The sequence below is a fragment of the Ascaphus truei genome, chromosome 17, assembly GCF_040206685.1.
Source record: "Ascaphus truei isolate aAscTru1 chromosome 17, aAscTru1.hap1, whole genome shotgun sequence".
Lineage (NCBI taxonomy): Eukaryota > Metazoa > Chordata > Amphibia > Anura > Ascaphidae > Ascaphus > Ascaphus truei.
In genome coordinates this window covers 44,459,260-44,477,906 of record NC_134499.1, presented here as the reverse complement: position 1 = coordinate 44,477,906, position 18,647 = coordinate 44,459,260, and the positions used below count along the sequence as shown (strand labels likewise).

Below are 18,647 nucleotides of genomic sequence, written 5' to 3'. Positions count from 1 at the left end.
GAGAAGACATTGCAAAGATTAAACTTGGCCAAACAACATTCAACTACAATGTTTTTAATATATCTCAACCTTGATACCCACTTTCATAAATATTTAGCAAAAAAACAAGGTTGGCGAATTGGAGCATTTTGGAAAACTTGTGACATTCAAATATTCATATATTCACACAATTACAAAATTGTGACTTTTTATCAACAAATTGATTTTGGCCAAATGTTTTGCTGATTCTCAGTTTTCCAGAACACTTGTAGGTTGATGCATCTCCAGTGGAGATTGCAGTTCTGTTCTGCTAATATTAGGAAACAACGCTGGTGATGTTTCAACTGAAAGAAAAGGCAAATAGAAGTTTTTGTTGGTGAATTGATCCATTTTCTGCTTGCTTTTGCATCAAGATAGTTTTGTAAAGTTCATAGGGGTCCATGGTAAAATAGATAAGATGTAATGAGTGACTCACTGTGAGTTCTATTTGCATGTCACTACCCAGTATCCCTGGCTGCAGTGCAAGCACTGGTTCCTAAGCGATAATGGGGAAAGACAGGATTTGAGACCTGTCTGAGACATGCAATGTACGTATAGCCAGGTCACCAGATGGCTACTATTCTGCCCTTGGGCTGGCAGTAAACCCTGGTACAATCAGGTTGCGAGTAGTTTATATGGGGGTTTCCCCCTACGAGGAGCTGCATTTAAGTGACAGCGGGAGGCTGTGACATCAGGCCTGGGCATGACAAAAAAGCCAGGACCCCACCCAAGCGACATGACTGGCTCAGCCAGGAGTCAGAGTCACACCCCCTCAACGCTGGCGAGTGTCCCTCCTCTAATCTCCACCAGAGCAAGGGTAGACGCTGTCAGCCAATGCCTAAAGACTTTAGAGAATAAGGGAGGTACCGGATGCAGCGGACCGCAGCCTCAGTTCTTCGGAGCCTGGCGAGTGAAAGGAGTGAGCTACCCTTTGCTCTTGTGCCCTTGTCTTCAGAAAAACTGACTATGTCGAGCGAGATGGAATTTAACCACCACCGACTACCAGGAGGACTCCTGGTGGTAAAAGTGGAAGGAAAGATGCCTCTGTACCAAATGTGACTTTCCAGGTGGCAAACTAGCCTGGGGAGCCCAGTGTGCCCGCTGCAGAGCACGTTTCCTGACGCCTACGCTGCTGCGGCCTACGGAATTTGCAGAGAAGGATACTACCGACCCCAATACCTGGGTGGTCGACCCTGCTGCTAATACACAATGATCAACCTCAAGTACGGAGGCTTCGGAGGGCCCGTGGGCCCTAGATGAGGCCCAAGGGGATTCGAGTTCCCCGATGACTATCGAGCAGGCTGAGATGGCACCACATGTGGTCCCTGCCGTGGAACCAGAGACGGTCGATGAGCCGGGACCAGCCCACGAGATGTCGGGTAAAGTTACTGCCTGGGGTGATGAGGTACCGCTGTTCCCAGAGGCGCAGGAGCCTGGAAAGCCCTTGCCTATTTCCACTGTGGATGCGGAAATGATCCGGTGCCTTTCCTCTGCGGATGTGTCCCTTCCCTCTTCCTGCACCAGAAGCTGTCGATCTTCGGTGGTGTTCCGGCCGCTGTTGACTATACCGACCGAGACTAAAGATTCACAAAATGGTGCCCATGACTCTTCATGACAGCGGATCCCGTTACCGATGACCGTGAGACCTGAGAGGCGGATGAGCCTAACTTTAATGGAGGTGTCCAGAGGCCAATCCAGAGACTCAAAGGTACCGATGGAGGTACCTTCTGGCACCGACGACCACGTGCTGGAAGCGGACCAAGATAAAGATCCCACCTCTACGTAGCGACCAGATGTCGACGCCCTTCCGGTGAAGGATCTGGACGGGTGCCAGGATCCTGTGCAACTTGCCAGAGATGACATCATACTGATAGCGGCCGCTGGGGTGGATGAGATGGTACCGGTTCCCGCTCCGGGGAGTACCGCTTCCCCTTGTGTATCGAGAACTGCCTTTATTCACTCTATGTATGAATGCTGGGCTCAACAGAAAGCAGCAGAAGTGGCCAAAGAGGACAATAGGCCTCCGGTGTGTTCGGATGTTCCCACCCCTGCTTTTCTGGCCCAGTACCAAGAATATTTGCAAGGCCAGAAACCTAGGCCAAAATTGATTGCTGCCCAGCCGTTAGTTAGCATAACCCTAGTGTCTTGTACTGGGGATGTAACTGATGCTCTGATACTTTCAGGGCTCCTTTACCTACGACCATTTCGGCTGGTCTTCAGGTGTCTTGCCGCCCTTCTTTTCCCGGGACTTCAAACCAGGGAACCCCTGCTACCCAAATGTCTCAGGGTGGGTCACCACCTGGAGACGCTGATTGGGCCACACAAGAACGATACGCCAAAAAGAGGAGCCTGCGAGCCTCTAAGACTCTTGTTCCCTCTTCGGTTTGGAAGGACTGGTCCTAAGGGAATGAGGTGTTGATAGATGATAAATGTATAGAAGATGATGTGTGCAGTGTAAATAGTGGGATTAGTCATTATGCCATGTTTGTCACATCTGATGTTTACGGGTTCTAGAGCACTACATCCAACACAGGGTCTGCTGTAGCAGGGCCAGGTGGGTCCTTACCATGGTGACACCCTAGGTAAAGGGGATACGTGCCGTTTATCGACCACACAAGGTTTTTACTTGAAATCGGGACCATAGTGGATGATTGGTGGGCTAAAGGTGTATTTAGTCCCAACGAGGATGCCAAAGAAATGAAGAAAAGAGAAGCAAACATCAGATCGGGTGTTATACAACCTACGGGTAATGTTCCTGATAATTATGTGCCTCCGGTTCAAGAACCATTGTACTGGGTTCATCCAGGTCAGGCTGAGGGTCACCGGCTCACTAAAATTAGCCGAGCTGAGCGACATGTAGTGCAAAAGAATCGGAACTCTCATGAGTTTGAGTACCTGTATGTCTTCGAGCTGTTAATGCGGGAAATTGACGCTAAGCGGGAACAGTGATTAATAGAGGCTGTAAAGGCTTATGTGCGCGAACACAGCCAGAGCACTTTCCATAATATGCAGGAAAGAATAGCGTATTTAGTGTGGGTCTGGAAGGTAGGCCGATCGGTGTATATGGATAGAGTGGAGTACATTTCAGAATTAAATCCTAAGAGGGTGTACTCCATTACAGTCATTGAGTCATGAGTGCTAATAAGAAAACCTGACCCAGAGCACTACTATTGATAACAAGGTTCTCCAAGTTGGGAGGAACCCTAGTTCTGCAACACAGCCATTTGATTGTTGTATTCAAATATAAGCTGTATAACGATATTAATTGAATATTGAAATGTGATCAACCATTATGTGAAGTTGTTATCTTTTTTTTTTTTCAACATTCTGTTTATTGTTTTTTTCAGAATATAACATACAGTTGTCACATGAGAACCGAAAAAAGCGTTCTATAGGACATACACCATTCATACAGACATGGGGGAGGGAAGACAGGAAGGTATTGGAGTAGGAAGGGGGGGAAGGGGGGGCAGAGGATGTATCTTTAGTGTGCAATATTCTCCACTTCTATTTAGATGATCTAGGAACGCGCCCATCCTGGTCCTCGTGGCACTGGGTGGTGTGAAGGAGGGTGTCCAACCTCCCCGGACGGCCTTGTGTGGTGGGACTACTGTCACCCTCGTGTGCTACTAACATCAGCTCCTGGTTACCATCCAAGGAGAACTCACCTGCTATTATCAAAGCCAGATAGAGGCATTGCTCACCCCTGCGATGTCCGTCTGTGCCAGCCAAGGCAGCCAGACTTTTTGAAATTTTGGGCCAGTGTCGTTGACCAGACTCGTCAACTTTTCCATCTGGCAAACAAACCAAATTCTGTTCCGAATTTTGTCTAATGATGGAATTGCATTCTGCTTCCACAATGCTGCGGTCTCGCACCTCATGGCCGTGGCAAAGTGTGCAATTAATTTGTTCCCTGATCTAGACACTTCATTCGTGGGTTTACCTAAGAGGAACACCCACGGGTCTAGCTAAATTTTGAGGCCTAAAAAGAGCCTCTGTAGCCAATCCCTAATTTGGATCCACACGGGTCTGAGTCCTGGGCAAGACCACAGCATATGTACCAGATCCCCTTGTTCCCCGCACTGCCTAGGGCAGAGCGGGGAAGCTCCCGCTGCGAATTTAGCCAATCTAACTGGGGTGAGGTACCACCTCATTAATACTTTATATGAGTTCTCCTTTAATGTCGTACAGATCGAGCTGCTAGCCGCAGCCTTCCAAATCGCTGTCCAGTCTTCATCCTCTAGTGGCCCTGTCAAGTCTGTTTCCCATTGTGTCATGAACCTGGGTTTCTGTGTGCTGTCAATGTCAGAACCGACCACCTCCCTGTACAAAGCAGAGATGAGTCCCCATGTGTCGGTGCCCCGACCACAGAGCTTCTCGAAATTGGTTAGCGGTGGTCTGTTTACGTGTTTGGTGTAAAATGCCCGGACCTGGAGGTATCTAAGGAATTCTGTGTTGGGGATGCCAGTGTCTCACTGTAATAAATCAAATGGTTTGATGGTGTCTCGCCCCTCCAGGTCCTTTAGTCATTGTAGCCCCCGATTTTGCCATAATGTGAAGTTCTTACCGTCTAGTCCTGGAGCAAAGTCTGGATTTCCATATAAGGGAGCCATCAAGGTGTGTTTTGAGGTTAATGAGTGATTATTTTTGGCTGCCTCCCAGACTGATAGCGAGTTGAGCATTGAGGCCAGCGGATCCTTTAAGTCTTTTAATCTAGATTTGAGGTACCAAATTAAATCCTTGATCTCCAACGGGGTGCACACTTCCCGCTCCAGCGCCACCCATCGTCTCAGCTCTGGATTCCCATGCCACTGGGTGATTTGGCATAATTGTGCTGCCTTATAATATGCCAACAGACTCGGCACCGCCAAGTCCCCGGCCTCTCTGGATCTTTGCATAATTGTCATTTTTACCCGTGGTGTCTTATTTTGCCAAATAAATTTTGTGACAGAGTTTTGTAATGCCTTGATCTCTGATCGTACCACCGGTATCGGAAGAGTTTGGAACAGATATAATAAACGGGGGAGGAGGTTCATCTTGACACAATATATTCTACCAATCCAGGAAATTCCGTAAGTGGACCATACTTTCAGTTCCCTTGTCAGAGCTCTTAATAGCTTTGGGTAGTTCGCCTGATAGAGAGTGGAGCTCTGTTTAGTAAGATGTACCCCTAGGTACTTTATTGCCTTAGGCTGCCATATAAAGTTAAAATTAATTTCTATTAATTTCTCCACTTCTCTCGGGATGTTCAAACTGAGCGCCTCGCATTTAGCCTGATTCATTTTAAAACCCGAGATTCTGCTGAATCTTTCCAGAAGGGCGAACAGATTGGGTAGCGAGGTGAGCGGCTTTGTCAGTGTCAAGATGATATCATCCACGTATAGAGCCACTTTATGTTCCTGTGAGTGAATTTGGATTCCCGATATGTCCGGGTTGCTACGAATGTGTGCTGCTAGCGGTTCCATGCATAGGGCGAACAGCAAGGGCGAGAGTGGGCAGCCCTGCCTGGTTCCGCTTTTGATTTTAAACAGCTCCAACGGGAAGCCTTGGTGTACCACCTTGGCAGCCGGGGTCGTATATAATGCTTTTATTGCCCCTAGTATTTTCCCTCTGAACCCGAACGCTCCAAGCGTAGACTCCATGTATGGCCAGTCAATCCTGTCAAAGGCCTTCTCCGCGTCTAAGCTTAGTGCTATGCCGCGGATCCCGTTGGCGTTAATAAAATCGATGATATCTATTATTCTTCTGGTATTGTCGGCCGCCTGTCTGTCCCTAATAAAGCCAACCTGATCTGGGTGAATAAGCCTTGGCAGGACTGCGCTCAATCTATTGGCCAGTAGTTTGGAGTAAATTTTAATGTCCGAATTGATTAAAGATATCGGCCTGTAACTTTGGCAATTTGTGGGATCTTTATCCTTCTTATGAATTAGGGATATCGACGCCTGGAGCACGAGGTCAGTAAAGGGTTCCCCTGCCAGTACTCCGTTGAATACTTTGAGCATGTGCGGAGCTAAACTCCCGACAAATTTCTTATAATATAAATTGGAAAACCCATCTGGGCCTGGGGCTTTGGAAGGTTTTAGGTTCTTAATAACCCCTATCAACTCCTCCATTGTGAAATCCTTCTGAATTGCCTCGCGCTCCAGCCTGTTCAGCCTTGGTAGATCTGCTTCTTTTAAGAATGACTGAAGTGTGTTGCTAGTTTTTGTGCTATGTGCCACCTTCTCCCCGTTGTATAACTGCTCATAGAAAAGTCTAAACTCTTCCACTATACGTTTAGGGTTGGAGGACAGTTCTCCTGATTTGGTCTTGATTGCCTGTATATTATAATTTGGCTGTTTATTGCGAATCCTGTTAGCTAACATGGTGTCAGGTTTGTTGGCTTTCTCAAAGAATTTCCGCTTTGTCCAACTCAGGTCCCTCTCGGCCCGGGATGTGAGGAGGAGGTTAAGCTCTATCCTTACATCCTTCAGCTCCTTTAAAATGTCCCCTCTACCTGATCGGCTATGGAGTGTAGAGAGCTCATGTAACCTCTTATATAGCTGAGTCAATTTGGCCTCCCTTAACTTTTTCTTTCTTGCTGCTAAGCTGATCAGTATTCCTCGCAGCGTGGCCTTGTGAGCCTCCCACAACGTGATGAGAATCCACACTGCCTGTGTTTAATGAAAAAAACTGCCTGATCTCGTCTTTAACTGTCTGTTCTATTTCTGGAATCTTAATCAGGGATTCATTTAATTTCCAGTTTGCTCCCGGGCTAATCGGCCTAATTTGCGTGCATCGCAGCTCTATTGATGCATGATCCAACCATGAAATGTCATGAATTATAGTGTCGGATATTTGGGGGACCATTCTGCTCGAAACAAAGAAGTGGTCGATCCTGCTGTAACTGTCGTGGGGGTGTGAATAAAATGAATAGCTACGCTCGCCAGGGTGTTGTTCCCGCCATATGTCCACCAGGCAGCCTCTTCGTAGCCCTTCCAACAATGTTGTGACCCCTGTCTGTCTCTCCCTCTCTTGTCGTGGGGATCTGTCTGTGCGAGGGTCCATGACTTTATTAAAGTCTCCCGCAACAATAACGTTTCCTACTGCCCAGCGCTGGAGTTTAAGAAAAAATGCGTCGAAGAATTGGGGATCTCGCTCACATGGGGCATAGATGCATGCTAGGGTCACCCTGCACTGTTGTAGAAGTCCCACCAGGATAACATATCGGCCTTCTGGGTCTCTCTTTATTTGTTCAACCTCGAAAGGAACTCTATTGTGAAATAGTATAGCAACACCCCTTTTCTTCTCTTTAGCTGAGGCTAGGTAAAATCGTCTAAAATTTTTGTCTAGGAACCCTGGATTTTTACTAGAGCTATAGTGTGTCTCTTGGAGGAAGAGACCATCGGTTTTCCTGCGTTTAAATTCTGCGAAGGCGATTCTACGCTTTTGTGGGGAATTAAAGCCCTTAACATTTTGTGAAAGGAACGTCAGTGCCATGTGTGTGCGTATAGGGAGCCCAAATATGCTGTGTAAGGACATGTCCTACCCGTGCCTTTTGTCCACTCCAACACGGGGCAACGATCAACCAGGGGAACAGTCCCAACAAAAAAGGAAGAGCAACAGCTAGTTTTGGAGGCACTGGGGAGCGGAACCAATAGTCCTCATGTAGGTCTGGAGGGTCCTGCTTTTTCCTTCCGCTTCCCGGCCGCCGACCCCACTGTCTCCCATTCCATCTGCCTGGGAGGGCGAGCCCCCGGGGTCTCCGACCTCTGCAGCGTGTTGGGTATGCCCAGTTTTTGCAAGAACTCCGGGCCATCGGACAGGTGCTTGAGTGCGTGTGAGCGGCCGTTCTGCACCACTATCAGCGCGAATGGAAAGGCCCACCTATACCTTATTTCCTTATCCCGCAGCAATCTGGTAACGGGTTGGAGGGCCTGACGTCTCGCCAGTGTGATCGGGGAAATGTCCTGGTATATGGCCATTTCAACTCCCTCAAACGTCACTAGTGGGGTAGCCCTGGTGATCTTACAAATCTCTGCTTTGGTGGTATAGTGATGCAGGCGGAGAATTACGTCACGTGGGGGGTTATTCGGCAGTGGACGGGCCTGTAGAGCACGGTGGCACCGGTCCATGACCAGTTCAGCCTCCGTTTTCCCCGGCATAATAGATGTCATCCATCTGCTGAGCATCAATTCCGGATCTTGCACCTCCTCAGGGATCCCCCTAACCGGCAGGTTATTCCTCCTGTCCCGATTCTCACTGTCCTCGTGGCGCTCCTCCAGTTCCGCCACCTTCCGCTCTAGTGTAGTGACCCTGGTATCGGTCTCCTTCTGGCACCTGGTAGACTCCTCCATCTTCTCCTCCAATTCGTTTGTTCGGGTGCCAATGCTGAGGATGTCTCCCGCAAGTGCTCTACCTCCCCCCGAAAGAATGTCTTTAGGTCAGAGAGGAGCTGTGCTATCTCTCTCTTAAGTGCTCCTGTAGGGTCCTCCATAGCCATCTCCAGCTCCGGTGCGGAATCCGAGTCTGTGGCCGCCATGTTTTCTGCTTCCCGGGTCTTTTTCGCCCCGGCAAAGTAGGTGCGAACATCTACCTTCTGTTTCGGCTTTTTGCGGGTCGCCGCCATCCTCTCTTATGCCGTGTCCCTAGTTGTATTGGGTGCCGTGTCTTGTGTGTGTTTATGTTGAGTTTTTGCGGTATTTTTTACTAATTTTCTGCCAGTGGGTAGCGGAGCACTTAGTTCAAGCCGCCATCTCCGTTCCCGTCGCGCATGCGCCCCGTGAAGTTGTTATCTTGTTATGTTCAGGTACATTCGATGACGGTACCCAAAAAATTAGGACCGAAGCGGGGTCGTTGGGAATCCACCAGAGGGAGAGTGTAGCCAGGTCACCTGATGGCTACTATTCTGCCCTTGGGCTGGCAGTAAACCCTGGTACAATCAGGTTGCCAGTAGTTGATATGGGGTTTTCCTCCTCCGAGGAGCTGCATTTGAGTGACAGCGGTAGGTGGTGTCATCAGTCCTGGCCATGACCAATCATGAGCCAGACCTGGTGCCCTCCTCCTGACAGTACTTAAAGGCAGGACCGCCCTACATTTAGATTGTCCTTACCCTTCTAAGGAATGCAGGTCACACAACTGGGAGCCTGAGATTGGGGCCTTCCCTTGTGCTCTTCCCTCCGGGTGTGAGTGAGAGTGGACCATACCTCTGCCTCTTCTAGGGAGGTAGGGAAGAGCTAGGATGGCTGCTGGTGCCCTTGGCCTGAAGTGACGGTACAGGAACCATCCTTCAGTGAGTGCTGAGAGTCCTGCATCGGGCAGAAGTTAGCCGTGTAACTGTGCTGTACAGAAGACAATAAACCGTTCCTGTTGTTATATATCGCCTGCCTGGTGCTTGACCTTACTGGGGGGGAGAGGTAATAAGTTCTACCATGGGAGATCACCTTCAGTTCCTGTAGCCTACGGCAGATGGAGGCGCTGCACTGCTAAAGAGATATGTGGGGTATGAACCCCCGAAGTCTAGTCCTGTGTCCCCACTACCACCGGCAGATGACTCAGCTCTCCTGTTACCAGCAGGTATATGCACCACACCGTAGTAATGGACAAATCTCCCACCGGGTAGGGGAAACACCGTTACATACGCACAAGTGGTATTTTTATTTGTATTTATACATGTAATGCAAATTGTTAGCCAGAAATGTTTATGCCTCTTTTTAACGCAAATGCATGTATCCCATTTTCCCCATCACTAAAGGAACTACCGGTACTGCTGTTACCTGTTTTGCTACCAGAAGGCCTGAGCCTCCGCCACTGGAAACCTGGGTGATTTCTTGTTCGCCTCGGTGCAGTGCCTCAACCTGCGAGGGATCCCAGCGTAACGGGATAAGCCCCTCACAGGAACCAATACCAATAGTAACCACACACACAGGGTATATAGCAACTGGTTTACTAGCACAGAATACGGCAACCTGTACTACACAGTATATATCACACAAAACACAATATACCGGTTGAGGGACCCCAAAGTACATAGGGTGCTTGGCACCAATATCCCTGGTGTCCTTCCTCCCCAAAGCACATACATACCTACACGCCATTCTCCATTTTTAATTGATTTTATCACTTTTTCCTCTGTTTGTTGTTGTTATTCCCAAACATATATATTTTAAAGTAAATTAATAAACTTTGTTTTACACATTTGAGGGTGTTCTCTAGTGCCACACATAGGAATTCTTTATTTCCTAGTTAATACAGTTATAGAATTCAATTGGATATTTAACTGCTGAGTGTCTAATGATTTGTAAGAAGTTGCTTCTCTGGGTTTTTTCCCCTGAATTTTAAAATGTATTTAATTTCATTTTTTGGAGCAAGTATAGTACGTTCACATAATCCATGCAAAAACCTGTCCTGCGCTTCAGCCGCACCGCTGCTGCACCAATGGTGTCAAACCGTCACTGTGCTGGTCAAGAGGGAGCATGTGAGGGACCCTAGAGTGACCGGAGTGTATGGAGAGGTGATTAAGTAAAGGAACTCTTACCTTTAATCTCCACTCCGGTCTGGGTCTTGCGTTCACATAATCCTTTTGGATTTTTAAAATTTTGGAGTATGTTTGGGAAAACCATTTGCTTCAGGTCTTCAATTGTTTCCACAACATGACAAAAATCTCTAGGAAGTGTGATTGTGTCTGTGTTTTGTTCATATGCTAATCTTCCGTTACCCAATTTAAGCCAAATGAACAGCATGAATATCTTGCTGTAGATGAATGTGCGTGTTGGTTCTTAATTTTAAAGTTTTGACGAAGTCCCATAGCTCTGATTTTTTTAAACATACATTAATTTCATCAGTCATAGTGCCTCTTGGAATCACTGGTAATCGTTGTTGACTCCATCATTTGCAACAGCATCTGTTAATTCCTGGTAATAAGATGTTCCCAATGTTGATTGATTGATTAAAATGTATATATGCTAGGTGTTCACTTTCTATTTTTGCATACATATGAACTAACTACTGATAAACGCTCACAGCAATTAAAAATGTGATTTTCCTTATCTCTCATCATTATTCTTTAGGCATAGAAATTCATTTCTGATCCATTTTTGTTTTGCTTTTCCACTTTTGTAATTGGATCCACTTGCTTGATGGCAATGTAATAATCAACTTCTCATTGAGGAAACATAATTGAATATTTATTTATTTATAAAATATTTTACCAGGAAGTAATACATTGAGAGCTACCTCTCGTTTTCAAGTATGTCCTGGGCACAGAGTAAAACAAATAATACATGGTTACAAGTACAGTTACATAAATGAACAAGGTATACATTATATACAAGACATTGCGTGCACAGTTAAAGAAAATATATATTATGAGCGTATGAAACAGTTACAGACCAGATTAAAGTGTGAGACAGCCTTAGTTTTGAAAAAACGTAGACTGGTGGTGGCTGTGAGAGTCTCCAGTAGTGGAGTGCACGGTAAGAGAAGGAGAAGCGGCCGGATACTTTGTGGAACCTTGGTACCATGACCAGCCTTTTGGAGTCAAATCTCAGATAAGCGAGTCAAGTGGCAGAGGTGAGGAGCTTGTTCAGATAGGCGGGTAGCTTGCCCAGAAAGTATTTCAAGGCAAGACAGGGGAGATGAACTTTGCGCCTAGACTCGAGTGATGACCAATCTAGTTCTTGGAGCATTTCGCAGTGATGTGTGTTGTAGTTGCATTGGAGGACAAAGTGTTATATTGAGTTGTAGAGGGTATCCAGTTTGCCAATGTGAGTTTGAGGTGCCGAGCCATATACTATGTCTCCATAGTCTATAATTGGCATTAGCATCTGCTGTGTGATGCGCTTTCTGACCAGGAGACTTAGGGAGGATTTGTTCCTGTAAAGTACACCTAGTTTGGCATAGGTCTTGGATGTCAGGGTATCAATGTGCAATCCACATGTTAAATGGGAGTCAAACCATATGCCCAAATATTTGAAACTAGTAACAGGGGCTAGGATAGTATTACAGTTGGTTCTGATCTGTAGTTTCTTCATTGGAAGCTTTACAATTTTAGCATTGGTCCCAAATACCATTGTTACAGTCTTGTCAGGGTTTAAAAACAGTTTGTTTTGGGAAATCCAATTTTCAAGTCTCATAAAATCAGATTGAAGTACGTGTCCAAGGTCAGAGAGGCTATGGCTGTGTGCATATAAGGTTGTGTCATCCGCATACATGTGTATGGAGGCTATGAAACACACTAGATGGCGCTCAATACTTAAACACAGTGTAATAATATATATAACACTCAAAAGAATATGTGTGGATATATGTGAAAATAAACACAAAATAACACAAAATAAAAGTAAAGACTCCTGACGAAGCCGTCTGCTAGAACGGCGAAACGCGTTGAGCGTGACCTCATAATCAAGAAGGAGAGAGTGCCTGGGTATCCGTAGCAGTTTTCCTACCGGCGGCGCAACCGGAAGTGACGTGACGGCCCCAAGACCGGAAGTGACGAGACGGCTCCAGGCTGAAGTGTACCGTGGCGGTTTGCTGGCACAGAGACGCTGTGATGTGGTCTTGAGATCACCACCGTCAATGCTGTTTTCCCATTGGGATTCTGTAAGCCTCCACTTTTATCATTTTGGATAAACTGTGTTTTATTGGATACTGCTGGTGTGCTTCTCTCTTCTTAAGATTATCTCCTCTGTATTGCTCCTGCTGTGATACCCCATTAGGCATTGGACTTAGTATGTGGTGCCCGGTTGGGAGCTCCTTTTAACATATTATGCTACAGGTTGCACTATGTTTGTCTTTTTTTCTTTTTAAAGGTATCAATGCTCCCCTGGTTTTTCCTATCTATGTGTATGGAGGCTCCCTTACAAGCTGTAGGAAGATCATTAATGAACACTGAGAAGAGTAGGGGCCCCAGAACAGAGCCTTGGGGGACATCGCTGGTGATATCCATGGCGTCTGAGTTAGTGCCCGAGATAGACACGTGTTGGAATCTACCTGATAAGAAGGGATGAAACCAGTTTAAAGCATGCTTCCCTATTCCAGAGCATTGGCGTTTGTTTAGCAAGATAACACGATCAACAGTATCAAAAGCCTTTGCAAAATCTAGGAATATTGCACCAGTAAATTGTCCCAGTTCCATTCCACACTGGATCTCATTGCAAACTTTTAGCAGGGTAGTTACCGTGGAGTGTTTGGGGTGAAAGCCAGATTGGAATTGACTAGGGAAATTTGTCTTGGTATAGTAATCGCTTTTTTGGGAGTGAACACATTTTTCCATGACTTTGGATAGTATTGGGAGAAGAGATTGGCCTGTAGTTTGAGACAATGTTTTTGTCCCCACTTTGGAAGATGGGGACAATACTGGCAGTTTTCCAGGTATTAGGGATATAGCCTGAAGACAAGATAGAGTTGATTAGGGAAGCAAGCAGTTTGTCAATGGCTGGGGCACCAAGTCGAATGTACTTAGATTGCAGTAAGTCAGGTCCACATTGTCTGCTTAGTTTTAATTTGAGGAATGCTTGTGTAATCTCTTCAGATACTAGGATTCCCAGAATGTGGTTCATGTATGTAGTCGGGTTGCGTTTCGCTAATAAGTTAGTAGCACACACCCCACAAAGTATTCATTGAATGCATTTGCAATTTCAGTGGGATTTGCAGGGTAATATCCTCCTTAATGATATTACATAGCTGTTGATGGCTAGAAGGCTGTAATATATTGTTGACAACCTTACAGAAGTTAGCTGGATTTGATGAATTCTGATGAAGATTGTCAGAGTAATATTGTGTTTTTGCGTGCCTTGTTTGCCTTGTGCACATATTCCACAGGCATCTGTAGTTATTAAGAACCTTAGTAGGCATCCCTAAGATTGTAGAGTGATATAAGGTTGGCTGTAACCCATACTCCCCCATACTCTTATTCTGCGAGGTGGAGCATGGGTATCACAGAGTTTTAAGAACTCGGATTGGAAATAGTCGAGTGCAGAATCGGGGTCGGGAATTATGTCAGTCAGCCAGAAACTGTTATGGGTTAAAGTTTTTAAATGTTCTAGTGAGGAGAACTCTAGGGCTTGATTGGGGTGATCTGATTTTCCTTACACAGTACACTATTGCATGGTCACTGAAAATGTCAGGTAGGATGCCAGAAGATTGGAATCTGTTGGGTCAAGAGCAGAGACACCAGTCTAGCAAGGAATGGTTGTGAGATTTCAGGTTTATCCGTGTGGGTTGGGAAAATATTTGCTTTTGGTTAAGTGACTTGAGTTGTATCTGGATTTTGTTGTTTTTAGTGTCGGGCCAATTGTAGTTGAAATCCCCAAGATGTAAATTTGTGATGTTTGCCATTGTGATGAGTAGTGGAATAGTGGATAGTGGATCTTATGATCTATCAATCTCTGAAATTGATTGTAGTTGATTGTCACGCTTTTGAAGTATATCACGTCTTTCAAACTGATCACCCTCAATCATTATGGCTACTTCATTGAATACAGGTGCATTAAATAATCGTTTATGTTCTCCTGATGGTGTCTTATCCACATGAATAACGATTTTCATGTCGTTACAAGGCATATCTTCAAGTGCTGTTTTAAAACTTTGATGTAACATTCTTTGAAGTTGCAGTAAAATTGTTGATTCCGTTCCAGGATTATTTAGTATACGTTGATCTACTTCATTTATTTCGTTGCCCATGAAATAAACTTGAAGACCCTTTTGTTGCTCATTTCATAGTGGCCCATGAATTCGCCATCTACACTTTCTCTAAGCAAGTCAGCCACTGGGTGTTGTACCTGGTAGGCTATATACCTGGCACGTGACATCATACTGGTGACATCATAATTAGTTGCAGCATACAGTTTCTAGGCTATGTGTATGTGTGTACATACATACATACGTGTGTGTGTGTGTGTGTGTGTGTGTGTGTGTGTGTGTGTGTGTGTGTGTGTGTGTGTGTGTGTGTGTGTGTGTGTGTGTGTCACTGTGTGTGTGTGTGTGTGTGTGTGTGTGTGTGTGTGTGTGTGTGTGTGTGTGTGTGTGTGTGTGTGTGTGTGTGTGTGTGTGTGTGTGTGTGTGTATACACACAAGAAGCTGTGGGTCAAACATACCAAAACCCCATCTATGCTCTTTCTTTTGATCCTATTAGATAGAATGCCACGTTTGGTAGCTTTAGCATTAAGTGTGCGGATTTGTATAGCCGGACAATCAAAGAGTGGACGAGATACCCTATATTTATAGTAATATTGATCCAGAAGAAAGCAAAGAAAAAAAACACAATAGAAAATGTGTTCCTTACACCAGTAATTGCAATCAGATTGATCTCTGTATCAACACCCTTCCTATGTTTAACCTTTACATTACCCTAAGGACTTACCTAGTAACGCACAGATCTTGGCACGCGAGAGGCCCTGTTGACATACAGTACCACATGCATTATCAGGGCTTGGCTCATTTTCATGTGGATGGTGGGGCTGACTGCTCCATTGGAGTGGTTAGCCTGACCAAAATGGAAGACATCTGTTACCATAAAAGTTCATCGGAATATGTCTGTATACATATCATTTCATTTAAAAAAAGATGTTCTTAAACATCTACAGTACTGTATCTTCCATTCTGAGTTACTAGGAACATTTTCTGTTTATTTTTATGCAGTGTGCAACTGCACAGAGAACGGCAAGTGCAATGATGGGATATCTGGGGATGGATTGTGTTTCTGCAATGAGGGGTGGACTGGCCAAAGCTGTGAAATCCAACTGGGTAAGCATTATAAATCATAATTGTACTTGCTTGGGATGTAAATGATAAACTTAATAAGTCTACGTATATATACAGCTCAACCCCGTTATTGCGTGATCCACTACAACGCGGATCCGCTTATAACACGGTCTAAGCGTGTCTCCCGTTTTCAAGCAAATTCCTGACAAATCGGGAGCAATGTTTCTAAATCCAAACCGCGCTCTTGTTTACAGTTCTAGTTCGAGCACATTAAAGCTCCTGAGTTTCCGCTTAATTTGCTTTTTTCGCTGCCGCCAACGCGCATGCGCACGACAGTGTATGGGTTGCAGGGAGCTCTGTAACTTTCGCGCGTCTCCTGCGTGCGGGACTTCAAAGTGCGCGGTTCTCTCTGGTTACTGTTGGTGCGGGCGGCAGGATGAGCCTGTGGGTGGATAAATACCAGCCGAGCTTCTTCATCAAGCTCGACTATCACAAAGAGCAGGCGGGGCAGCTCCGCAGCTTGGTGAGGCAATCCGGCGATGTATTGTAAGAGCACCCCTCAATTCTCATTATAAGGATTCCCATTTACTACAGGGACACACACAGACACACAGTCACACACATATAGCGCCTCCACGATGGCTGACCCGGAACCCTTGTCCATGGTGTTGGATCCCCAGCACCCTGCGAAGCTGCTTCGGGTAAGTCCTGCAGGGGGATCTGCTGCACCGCCGGGTCTGGGAGAGTAACGCAGCTTTCACTTAGTAAGAGTAACGCAGCAATCACTTAGTAAGAGTAACGCAGCTTTCATTTAGTAAGAGTAACGCAGCTTTCACTTAGTTACTCGGTAGAGGGTGGGGGTAGTTGCCTCCGGGATGGTGGTTAGGCCTCCCATGTGGGTGGCAGGAGAGGGGGGATAACCCCTTAATTACTATAGCGGTTACTAACCGCTACGGTGTTTAAAGGGTTAGTGGCCATTAGTTTGTATTTTTATTGTACTGTTACTGCCCACGGAGGACATGGATGTGGAGGACGGTGATGAGGACAGCCTTCATCCTGGCAGGGGTAAGTAGAACTTGTATTTACTTTATGCTTGATGGATAATGTTTTATTTTGAATGGGCAAATGAGCTAGTATCCAGATCTTGATAATAGTAATTTTGCCCATTATTGTACTGTATGGGTTGAGAGGGGTTGTTGGGGGTAGAGGAAGTAGGTAGTAGGGTTAGGGTTAGGGTTGTGTTTTTTAATGTTTCTTGGGGGTAGAGGGATTGGGTGAAGGGGTAGCTGCCCCAAGGGTGGGTGGTTAGACCGCTGTGGTGGGCAGTGGGAGGGTTAACCCCTTCATTACCATAGCAGTTACTACTGCTATGGTAGTGAATGGGTTAACTCCTCCCACAACCTTCCCGAAAGCCTAACCACCAACCCCGGGGCAACTACCCCCTTCATCCACCCCCTCTGCCCCCAACAAATAGGGAAGTCAGGTTTAACCACTTCATTGCCTTAGTGACTAGCTGCTAAGGTAATGAAGCAGTTTTTTTTTATTTGAATACTAGTGTGCAGGAGCAGGGGGTCTCCTGGGCTGAACATTAATTTCAGCCTCGGGGACCCCCTGCTTCCTGAGTTACAGGCCCCGTTATGGGGTGCCGGTATCCCGGCAATGTTTAAATCTCCTGAGTCACGTGACCGGGACATTTACATGCATAGGAGATACTGGCACCCCATACTGTGGCCTTATCTCAGGAAGCAGGGGGTCCCCGGACTGGAAATTAATGCGGTTCAGCTCCGGAGACCCCCTGCTCCCGTACACAAGTATGTCAATTTAAATAAAAACACTATGGTCGCCTGTGAGAGCTGTGCAGGGAGATGCGGCTCTCTCTGTGAAGCTCTATGCAGCTCTTACAGACTGCGGCTAGATCGCACGAGGAGAACTTTGAGAGAGGCTGAGATCTCATCACTAGTATACAAAATGCAGTGACCCGGCGCTCCAGGTGACAACAATACCCCAGTCCAATGGTCAGTCCATCTGGATAAGGAAAGTTCTTTACAATATTCCAGTCGATGAAGAAGTAATAATACAATTTCTGGCTGTTGTTTCCGAACTCCTCCTAATGTACAATAGACAAAAGAGAAAAGCCCATTGCGCAGCCACAAGAACCAGTAAACGACTCCAAAAAAGAATTAAAGTAGTGAACTTACAAACATATTGTGTCGCTGTTCCTTTGAGAGAATCTGTGCTTTAAACCACTTCTTTTTCAGATATCACGAATCCCCTGTGTTGTATGTCATTCATCTAATTTTCTATCTGCTCACAGTATTACCACTCAGAGATGGTCCCCATGTGTTCCCAGAAAGGAGATGACATGAAAAATTGATGGTGCAGATTGCTAAATTTAATAACAATAGAATTAAAAAACAGCCAAAGGCTTACTCACATAGGCCAGGCTGTGATAAAACAGCTGACAACGTGCTGTCCGCAGCTTGATACAATCAGGGGTATTAGCCTCCGGGATGATGGCGTTCTCACTTCTAGCAAACCCTGGGATTGGCGTCTGGCTCGGCGCAATTGCCCTACGTAGCCCACCTTCTCCAATTTTTGGGTGCTACTGCTGCGGCCAAGTTTATTCGAGCATTTGCCCGTTCTTGGCCGCAGCAGTAGCCTGGCGCGTGCCCGAGTGTGACGGGCGCGCGCCGAAGCAGCGGAAGAGCGCCCTCCGATCGGGGCGCTCTTCCTACCGCTGCCGGGTCCCCCGGAACCCCCTGCCGCCGTCCCGCAGATCGCGGGACACCAGGGCTCCCTCGGGGAGCCCTGTACGCGCGTGCAGGGGGCGCAGGCTCCCGAAGACGCGTGACCGCGCGTCTATGACGCGCGGCACGCCGAGGGGCGGCCACTAGCAAGCCGGGAAATCTCCCGGCTTGCGGTACCGACCACACTGCAATAAAGTGTGT

General features: G+C 46.4%; 1 protein-coding gene across 4 annotated transcripts in view; it reads left to right on the top strand.

The window, feature by feature from the left end:
- STAB1 (stabilin 1) overlaps nucleotides 1-18,647 on the top strand; it is a 474,288-nt gene that overhangs the window by 397,280 nt on the left and 58,361 nt on the right. For all 4 annotated transcript variants that reach the window (XR_012788655.1, XM_075575004.1, XM_075575003.1 and 1 more), the window contains one exon: nucleotides 15,637-15,741. Coding sequence is in view for 3 of the 4 variants with exons in the window: in XM_075575004.1 (XP_075431119.1) it covers nucleotides 15,637-15,741 (105 nt within the window). In the remaining variant the exon portion in view is untranslated. The remainder of the gene's footprint in view (nucleotides 1-15,636; nucleotides 15,742-18,647) is intronic.